We start from the raw sequence: 10,864 nt of genomic DNA on the forward strand, positions 1-10,864 counted from the left end.
GATTCAACACGCTTCATGAAATCGTACCTTTAACTATCGGATTTCCACACTCTAATAGCGTTTTCGATTATACAGGATTTGAACGACCCAGGGTTGGTTAATGACGTCATTGCAACCTCTCCACCAATGAAAGACTTGCATTTATAGTAAAATAGTGATTGATCAACCCTGGGTCGTTCAAATCCTGTATAATCGAAAACGCTATAAGTCTTGTGCCTGTGACTCGATATCACTAGTAAGAACAACATTGGGAGCTTTCCATCAAGGCATTTAGGCGACACACATCGACACGGTGTCAGACACGGTGCTTTCCAACAATGACACGCCACGGCACGGTTCGACACAGCAGAAGAGCATAGTCAACACAGAGTCTAGTTCATGGCTGCCAATTTGTGAAATCGTATTCTAGAGAATTTTCATTTTATCCATCTGCAAAATATATTTATACTCATCGCGATCGTAAACAATAATTAATGATGGTTATGCTTGATTTGTACGTACTTTAAATATGCCAATATGCTCTTGGTACGCCAATTTTTCAATTAAATGAACTTACTAGATATCATGGGAAGACATAGGGTGTTTACGATAATTCAAGTTCGAGTTAGTTTTACTAGGACCGACAATGAGATATACATAACCATCTAGAACCTTTATGATTCATGACAACTCGACGCTGTCTTGTATTGCTTGAGTTAAATTCATTGAATTTGTTGAGTTTAATAAATATAATTATATACATATATATATAATTATATCTATTAAAGAGGTATACCAACACACACATATATACCAACATTATTTGTTTCTTTCATAGACTGATTTGCAGTTAACATTTTTTTATTACAATAAAATTTGCTCTATAAACTCAACAAATTCAATTAATTTAACTCAAGCAATACAAGACAGCGTTGAGTTGTCATAAATCATAAAGATTCTAGATGGTTATGTCTATCTCATTTTTCGGTCCTAGTGAAACTAACTCGAACTTGAATTATCGTAAACACCCAGAAGCAGACTCTAGCAGTCTAGTTCAGAACTAAACACATTCCATCAAGTATCCAAGCACGGTGTTTGACCGTGTCACACAGTGTCGATCTGTGTCTCCTAGATGGAAAGCTCCCATTGTCTGTTGATGACTGCTTTTGATGCATGTCCAAGAAAGAATCATACTTTTCCAAATGAGACATAATCTGTGTGTGTGATCGATCAAATCCGAACGCGTAGTTTGCGGAATCAGTCTGTAACGAATGGCTTTAGCTTGAAGCGCCACAAAAGAAAGCGACTCTAAGTGTTGACAATCCATGACAAGATGGCGTGACGTCACACGTGTCGAAAAATAGCAGCACTAATACTAGAGCACTAAAGATGTAGGTATTCTCACGTCTGCTCACGTCTGCGCTATTTTTGCTCCATTCCCCCACTCCTTGCTCTCTCGCCCCTTTACCGCTGAGCTAAGAAGTTTATAGTGATTAGGTTATGGCTTCTAAGCTGCTCAAACTCTGTGTTTACGTGTATTTTGATTATAAGACTGTGGACAAAAAAAAGATACAAAATGCCTTGCTGCGTTGTGGTCAATTGTACCAATAGAACAGAAAAAAGCGCTCGATTATTTTTGTTTCCTGCGGATAATGTTTGTCAACAGCAATGGATACGTAATCTCCGCAGAGAATCTTGGACACCAACCAAATATTCGCGCCTCTGTGAAGTAAGTTTATTCTCTTAAATTTCCAATTTGCGTAGCTTTTTCTGTTTGTTTAGAATCATGGATCGTTTTTTTAAGTGTAGTTTAGATTTGTCACCGTTTGAAATTACATAAATATGAATAACTGTAATCAATAAGGACATTTATCTTATAAGCAGTTTTTTTATTTCAGAAACATTTTGAAGAATTAGTTTGAGACTGGTCGAGCAGATAATTGACGAAAATTAAAACCAAACGCTATACCAACACTTTTCGATATACCTGATCCACCTGCAATGAAAAAAAATGAAATAGATGAACCAAATACAAATGCCACTGCTGAGAAACACGTAAGTTTCTATGATACATTACAGTAAGTAAAAGAAATGATATATTAATTTGTTTGTTTATTTATTCATTTATTTATTATTATTATATTTATGGGCGTGATTAATACTCTTGTACACATCGTACGAGTGATTAAATATAAACATAAGATTAATGAAAAAATTTACGTCTTTCTCAGCAGTGGCATTTGTATTTGGTTCATCTGTTTCATTTTTATTCATTGCAGGTGGATCAGGTATATCGAAAAGTGTTGGTATCAAGCTCGAGCAGCTTAGAAGCCATAACCTAATCACCATAAATTTCTTAGCTCAGCGGTAAAGGGGCGAGAGGACAAAGAGTGGGGAAATGGAGCAAAAATGGCGCAGACGTGAGCAGACGTGAGAATACTCACGTTTATAGTACCTTACTAATACCAGAGAGAAGACTGAGAGTGGACATGTCCGCATTTTACGTGTTTCTAGAGTTCCTATAAGTAGAGTTGTGCCAATCATAATTGCTTCTGTGATTGGTTACGCCATTTTGTTCCCATGTTTCCGTTTCAATACGTCATCACAGTTCAGTTTGTTGATAACTTTAGGTCTGTTCTTTATAGCTGAACTGGCTGTACTAGTTCAGAGTTTATCTTTTTCCCTCCACATTGGAAGGAGAAAGATAAACTCTGAACTAGTGCAGCCAGTTCAGCTATAAAAAACAGACCTTTTGTGTCGGACTGGTTGCAATTTGACCGATTTATTTTTATAAGCAACGGTAAGTACGTTTTAATTAAAAAAAACTGATATATATCGTGCGATAAATATTTCACGGAATTCATTTTTCTGCATATAAACTACTAATAGAAATCTAACCTCAAAGTGACAGTTTTGTTAATGCATACATATGTACATAATAAAATGTATTTATAATAATTACAGAAGGAAATGCCGAGTTGTGCAGCGCCAGGATGTCGCAGTCATTCAAGACATGGCACAAAAATGCACCGTTTTCCAAAGAATCCACAACGACGAGAAGTGTGGGCAAAAAATATTGAACTAAAGTTACCAATAAAAGATGGTTTATTTTTATGCGATTATGTATTTCACTATTCTATTTTATTTAACTATTCTATTTTAATTTTCTCCTTTTATTTTATAGTACCATTTTCCAGCAAACATGTGGGAAAAGGAGCGTGTTGATGGAAAGAAGAAATTGAAAGTGCACGCTATACCAACAATATTTGGACATGCTATCATGCAAATGCAAAATAATAGAGCTTCAGGTATGATGATAAATGAAATATTTGATTTGTTGGGTTATTGTAATGAAAGGTAATATTGTATTTTACAGAGCATAGATCTAATGCGAGGTCTACACAGCACTCACCGATATTAGTATATACAGATCCATCAAGTAAAGACGTTGTGATATTATCTCAATGTGATGAAACTGGACATTACGAGAGTACAGAGCCTATGCAGGAATCTTTATTGGCACACTTAGCACCATCAAATAAAAATGAAATTAACAATGTACAACAGGAAAATAAGGAAGTGGATGCACAGCACCAAGAGACATGTACTAATATTCATGCTTCCAGTAAGCAGACTTTTTTATCGGAAGATGTACCTCTGGAGGAAAATGAATGCGATATCATTAGCAACGATGAAAGTGTACATAAACAGGAAGTCGAATTATTAACTGCACAGAAGAAATTCGCAACATCTGACTGCAATTGTGGTATGGCAGAGAAGTACAAAAAACTTGAGAAACTATATTTAAAAAGTGAAAGATCGAAGGTTTTAATGAAAAAAAATCACAACCGATTGCAAGTCATTATGAAGAGGAAAATTATGAAACTGGAAAAAATTGTACGTACGTATGTATCTTCAAACGAATTTAATAATAGACTTTTTAATTTTGATCAAAAAAATTTCTTAAAAATTCAGTATAAAAGAATGCCAAAGTGGTGTGATAGTACTTTAGTTAAAGCGTATCAATTAAAATTTGCATGCGGTACTTCAGGCTTCCCTCTCTTAGAACTTTGCATAGAAACTTAGAAAAATGGAAATTTCAAAGCGGACTGTCTACGGAAATTTTCGAGTTTTTACGTATAAAAGTTTCACAGTTTAAAAACGACATAGATAAAGATTGCTGCATTGTTCTTGACGAAATTAGCATTTCTCCGGGGAAATGGTTTGATACGTCCACGAATACGTACGTAGGTAATGTAACTTTGCCAGGTCATAATAGTAACAATGAAGCGACACATGGCCTAGTATTTATGCTTGCAGGTGTTGCTCAAAGGTGGAAACAAACCGTGGCATATTTTTATTCCGGTAATAGTACAAACGGATCGATTTATAAGTCAATAATTTTAAATATTATTGAGGAAGCTAACAAAATAGGATTGCGTGTCCAGAGTATCGTATCCGATATGAGTGCTCCGAACCAGGCAATGTGGAAATCGTTTAACATTAATGTTTCTCGATATTCGACGGTATAAAATAAATGTGAGCATCCATTAAATGAAGGGCGACACCTTTTCTTCTTTCATAATGTTTGCCATGCACTTAAGAATTTAAAAGAAGGCATTGAATCACGTAAATGTTACTATTCCTGCGAAATTTGTTGATAAATATAACTTGCCAACAAACACACTAAGTTCGAAACATTTTACGGAACTAATTAATGCGCAGAAAGATTTACAATTGTCATTAGCACCAAAATTGCTAGAAGATTATTTAGATAGGTCCAAACACTTTCTAAAAATGAGGGTGAAAAATGCATACAATGTTTTGAGCCGAGATGTAAGCTCAACGCTTAACTATTTAGCTGTTGAACATAATCGAGAAGAATACAAGACGACTGCTTGGTTGGTTGCACAAATTGCACGATGGTTTAAGATAATTAGTTCTCGAAGCCTCACTTTTGCTATTAGCAAACACGACAAAAAAATATATAGAAACAATAAAGTTTTTGTACGAATTTGTTGATTTAATTTCTTTATTAACTTTTGGTTCAAAAACAGATTTGAAGCCTTTTCAAAAAGGTATTATTATATCGACACTTTCGTGTATTGAACTGTCAAAATACTTGAAGAAGGAAATTATAAGTTCGTTTTATGCGATTCACACAGGATTGCATCAAAAACTTGTTTGCGGTTTTTCGTTCAAAACATTGTACATTAAATGCTTTACAATTAAAAAGTAACTTAAAATTAGTAACTATTTCGCAACACATGCGAAAAATCTCTACTAGCAATTATGATGAAGATGATCGTGAATTCTTGCCCGACTTCTTTCAAATTTTGCGAAACATGAAAAAAGACTGTGATAACGAAACGCTCAATAAGCAGCTGCCAGTACTTGACGTGTTACCTAAAGATATAACTTTAAGTAATATTGAAATGAATATTTTATATAATGTCGCCGATTACATTATTACTAGTATTATAAAAACTAGTATTATATAAACTAATAGAGCTTGCAAGCAATGCATCCAATGTCTTGGCAGTCGTAGACAAAAATTAAGGCACTACAGTAAATTAACAATGATGAAATGTTATAAAGAGGATACATTATTTTTTGTTAACAACGTGACATTTGACTTCTTCGTTGAAATGGAGAAAATATTTAGAAGTTATAATAATAGTTCTTTTTCCAGAAGTAACATTAATATACGTAACTTTATGGTTGTTAAATTTAAAGAATGTTCTTACTTTTTACCAAAGTGCCATAACTTAAAGGATAAAATAGCATCCAGGTTTGCAGGGTTTAGGCTAAAAATTAATTCTAAAAAGACTCACGTTAATAAAAATTGCACCCAATCCAGCAAAACGATGGCGATGCATCATAATATTAAGTAATGTTATTTCTTTAAGTTTTAATTGTTATGTTTATAAATTGTAATCGTTTGTAATTTCTTTAAGTATTGTCATGTTTATTAAGTGTTATCGTTTGTAATGTTTTATTGCGTAAAAAAGTGCAATTTCCAGTTTTAAAACAATGCATGTTTTATTTATTATATACTTACAAAAACGTAATTAAAAATGTATTTAAATAGAATTACTAAGGCCAGGTTGCACCAACATTAGTTTAGATTTCAACAAGACTTAAATATGTGTATATTTTTATCTTTCTTTATAAATAAATAGACACATATTAAGTCTTGATAAAAATCAAAATAATGTTGGTGTAATCAGGCCTAAATGTATTCTTATTTTTTCAGAAAAATCATTTATTCATGAATCTATACCAGCCAGTTTGAAATTACCCGAGCTCAATTATGCAGAGTACACATACGAAAGGATCAAAAATGAATTTCATAACTGCAAATAGATGGCAAGTATGAATATATATGTGAATATATTTTCATTTGTAAAATATTTTGTACATAAAAAATAAAACTTTTTAAATAATATTACATTATTTAATGATTTCATGTCCTTTTTTGCATAAAAGTGTAAATAAAATAACAAATATTATAAATAGCAAATAAGTATAGCAAGTATTGTAAATGTCCACTGAACCGTTTTTTCTACACACTTTTGATCTAATTTGACAATATTGCTCCCACAGTGAAGGAATTAAGTTTGATGTTACTTTAATATGTCTAAAGGACATAAAGTAATGTATAAGGACTATATAAATCATTCAAATCTACATTCAACGATTTTAAATTTTCTGCGCGTCGATGAATGTCACGTGGCTTCCGGGAACAAAATCTGGATTGGCACAACTCTACTTATAGGAACTCTACGTGTTTCTGTCCACTAGTGCCTCTATGTGCACAAAACGTGCACATTGAACTACGTAGCTAATGTCCACGAATCTCGTAGGTAATGTCCACGATCTTTTGGGTCTCTTCCGTGCTACGTCCACGACTTTTTGGTTCCGATATGTGCTATATCTACAAAGTGTCCGTAATGCATACTTGTAAAACATGATTATGTATATCAATCAGATTTAAAATATAAATACACACGTATTGTAAATACATGTATTGTAGCATTTTTTTTACATTTACAGTTTATTTAGCAAAAAATCAATTATTTTCAATAACCTGTATAATTTGAAAATGTACATTTAAATTGTTTTAATAAATTACTTCTATAATTTGTGTGTGTGTGTGTGTGTGTGTGTGTGTGTGTGTGTGCGCGCGTGTGCGCGCGCGTGTGTAAATAAAGTATTGCATTTTTGTTAATATTTAAAAAAATGATAAACTCTTATAGATATTTCATACAGTAATGACCAATAACTTATTTTGAATATTAAAAGCCAGGGTTGAGCGTTTACACGTAAACTATAATAGATTAAAAAATACTTGCATATTAAACACGAATGCAAGCTAGACAGTAAAAACAATCTTTTCATCTATAATTTGAGAGGACTATAGTCATGAACCGCCGCAAGCAAGTGTGCAAATTGTGCACCGCACAAAGTTTCATTTAACAATTGAGTTTTAAAATTTAATTCTATATTCTTAACACTACACATACACAAAATTTTGTGTGCTTGTTCTGGAAGACTTTAATTTCTTCTAAAACAAATATTGTATATCAATTAAAAAAAACCGTGTCACAAAACTTGAAACTATATTGGTCGGATCGAATACTTGTTTATTTTTTAAAATATGACTATCCTAAAAATAGCTCTTCTTAAAAATTGTGTATTTACCAATTCTTTATAAATCAGATATTGTCAAAAATTATTTTTTATTTTTCTATTGACAAGTCATAGCAAATCAATATTTTTTTCTACAGTTATTAATTTAACATATACAAATATTTTTAATAAATATAAAATATTTTTTAGCTAAAAAAATTATTTAATTATTTATTTAATTGTACATTAGATTGTGCGTCAGAAAAAAATGCAGGAAAAAGAAAAAAAAAAGTTGCAAGATGTAGGTCTCGAACATGGAATCTCTAATATTCAAGCAACTCGCCTTACTCGATTAAAAACGCTTGGCTTCTTAGCATTTATCGTACGTAGCATTTGTCGCAGGCTGGGAAAGTGACACAAAAATAGTATGCTACGCACACGGGCGCGTGCGCACACGGACGCGTGACGTGCGGTTCTCCCTTGTGTAGTGCCCGCATGGTGGGGGCCGTTCCTTTCATGTTGCTCTGTTGCAGGATGCTCGATCTTGCAGCACTGGATGATATACATATACAGGGTGATTCAAAATAACCTGATATCCTTGCAATGCCATATTTTTGAGCGAGTTTTGAGACGATTTTTCCTTTTATAAAATTTTGGCTGAAGCTTAGTTTTCGAGTTATAATTGAAAATAGGTAGCAACTTACGAGTTCGGTACAACGGGCAGGCAGGGACGCACAACGTATAATGAGACTGTCAAGTGTTTACTATCGTCTCATGACGCATTGCACCGTCCCTGCCTGTCCGTTGTATCGAACTCGTAAGTAGCAAACTATTTTCAATTATAACTCGAAAACTAAGCTTCAGCCAAAATTTTATAAAAGGAAAAATCGTCTCAAAACTCGCTCAAGAATATGGCATTGCAAGGATATCAGGTTATTTTGAATCACCCTGTATATGTATATCATCCAGTGCTGCAAGATCGAGCATCCTGCAACAGAGCAACATGAGAGGAACGGCCCCCACCATGCGGGCACTACAAGGGAGAACCGCACGTCACGCGTCCGTGTGCGCACGCGCCCGTGTGCGTAGCATACTATTTTTGTGTCATTTTCCCAGCCTGCGACAAATGCTACGTACGATAAATGCTAAGAAGCCAAGCGTTTTTAATCGAGTAAGGCGAGTTGCTTGAATATTAGAGATTCCATGTTCGAGACCTACATCTTGCAACTTTTTTTTTTCTTTTTCCTGCATTTTTTTCTGACGCACAATCTAATGTACAATTAAATAAATAATTAAATAATTTTTTTAGCTAAAAAATATTTTATATTTATTAAAAATATTTGTATATGTTAAATTAATAACTGTAGAAAAAAATATTGATTTGCTATGACTTGTCAATAGAAAAATAAAAAATAATTTTTGACAATATCTGATTTATAAAGAATTGGTAAATACACAATTTTTAAGAAGAGCTATTTTTAGGATAGTCATATTTTAAAAAATAAACAAGTATTCGATCCGACCAATATAGTTTCAAGTTTTGTGACACGGTTTTTTTTAATTGATATACAATATTTGTTTTAGAAAAAATTAAAGTCTTCCAGAACAAGCACACAAAATTTTGTGTATGTGTAGTGTTAAGAATATAGAATTAAATTTTAAAACTCAATTGTTAAATGAAACTTTGTGCGGTGCACAATTTGCACACTTGCTTGCGGCGGTTCATGACTATAGTCCTCTCAAATTATAGATGAAAAGATTGTTTTTACTGTCTAGCTTGCATTCGTGTTTAATATGCAAGTATTTTTTAATCTATTATAGTTTACGTGTAAACGCTCAACCCTGGCTTTTAATATTCAAAATAAGTTATTGGTCATTACTGTATGAAATATCTATAAGAGTTTATCATTTTTTTAAATATTAACAAAAATGCAATACTTTATTTACACACGCGCGCGCGCACACACACACACACACACACACACACACGCACACACACACACACACACACACACACAAATTATAGAAGTAATTTATTAAAACAATTTAAATGTACATTTTCAAATTATACAGGTTATTGAAAATAACTGATCTTTTGCTAAATAAACTGTAAATGCAAAAAAATGCTACAATACATGTATTTACAATACGTGTGTATTTATATTTCAAATCTGATTGATATACATAATCATGTTTTACAAGTATGCATTACGGACACTTTGTAGATATAGCACATATCGGAACCAAAAAGTCGTGAACGTAGCACGGAAGAGACCCAAAAGATCGTGGACATTACCTACGAGATTCGTGGATATTAGCTACGTAGTTCAATGTGCACGTTTTGTGCATATAGAGGCGCTAGCGGACAGAAACACGTAAAATGCGGGCATGTCCACTCTCAGTCTTTTCTCTGCTAATAATACCACGCGGCATGTAAAAATGGCGTCTGTTTACGTTAAGCGTCACAGAAGGCGGTGCACTAATGACCAGGGACCAAAATGGCGTCTAACAGAAAGAACTAGAGCACTAAATTCCCCCATTCCTTGCCTTCTTGCCCCTTTGTCGCTGAACTGCGAAGTTTATGATGATTAGGTTATGTCTTCTAAACTGCTCGAACTTTGTTGGGACCGAGAAGGCAAGAAGGGGGGAATGGGACAAAAATGACGCAGACAAGAATACTCACGTTTATAGTGCTTTAAAAGAACCACACGGAAAATGGCGTCGCTTCACCACGAAACGGCAAAGAAGGCGACGCACACACATGAACCACGTGTCGCGCTCAGAACCACTATGACCTGTTGATATCCGACTGGATATTCCGACTGGTATCCCACTTCTGAATTAAAAGCTGTAAGCTTGTATGCTGAATATGTACAGCTAGAACAGCTATAAATGTTACTGGTAATATAACGATAGACCGCGTATCTATGTAACGCAAGGTCTATGGCCACACTATTAATTTTACTGTAAGGCAATTACCGCAAACAGTCAAAGCGTCCACTCGTTTAAATTCGTAGGTTATTATGATGTTAGGACCGAGGAAAGGATAAAAAGGGAAACAGATCGAAATAGTCACCCTTTAGAATACACTAAGTCTAACACTATTAATTTCACTACTTGTGTTACACAGCCTTTTAGGCACACTCGACTGTACTGTATAAACATAAGTACTCGCGTACGCGAACGTAGGTTAAGGGTCGTGGAGACACGCGATGTAATCGCTCGGGTTACTTAACAAAGTCTGATTGTTTCG

The 10,864-nt window shown here is 33.9% G+C and overlaps 1 protein-coding gene across 18 annotated transcripts; it reads left to right on the forward strand.

The window, feature by feature from the left end:
- The first annotated feature begins 1,113 nt into the window (after nt 1–1,113).
- On the forward strand, nt 1,114–7,003 carry LOC105677229 (uncharacterized). 18 transcript variants are annotated; one of them, XM_067360668.1, is made up of 9 exons: nt 1,117–1,708; nt 1,878–2,034; nt 2,259–2,399; nt 2,494–2,779; nt 2,944–3,041; nt 3,164–3,287; nt 3,356–3,884; nt 4,031–4,518; nt 6,236–6,427. In XM_067360668.1, the coding sequence occupies exons 5-8, from the start codon at nt 2,973–2,975 to the stop codon at nt 4,509–4,511; spliced, it is 1,203 nt and encodes a 400-aa protein (XP_067216769.1). In that variant the 5' UTR covers nt 1,117–1,708; nt 1,878–2,034; nt 2,259–2,399; nt 2,494–2,779; nt 2,944–2,972; the 3' UTR covers nt 4,512–4,518; nt 6,236–6,427. The 18 variants fall into 18 exon arrangements, 16 of the variants coding, with proteins under 16 accessions (XP_067216767.1, XP_067216777.1, XP_067216770.1 ...); XM_067360671.1 differs by lacking the exon at nt 2,494–2,779 and having other exon boundaries at nt 1,119–1,708; nt 4,031–4,230; nt 4,300–4,518; XM_067360672.1 differs by having other exon boundaries at nt 1,120–1,708; nt 2,944–3,082.
- Nucleotides 7,004–10,864: the final 3,861 nt, after the last annotated feature.

The sequence above is a fragment of the Linepithema humile genome, chromosome 8 (assembly GCF_040581485.1).
Source record: "Linepithema humile isolate Giens D197 chromosome 8, Lhum_UNIL_v1.0, whole genome shotgun sequence".
Lineage (NCBI taxonomy): Eukaryota > Metazoa > Arthropoda > Insecta > Hymenoptera > Formicidae > Linepithema > Linepithema humile.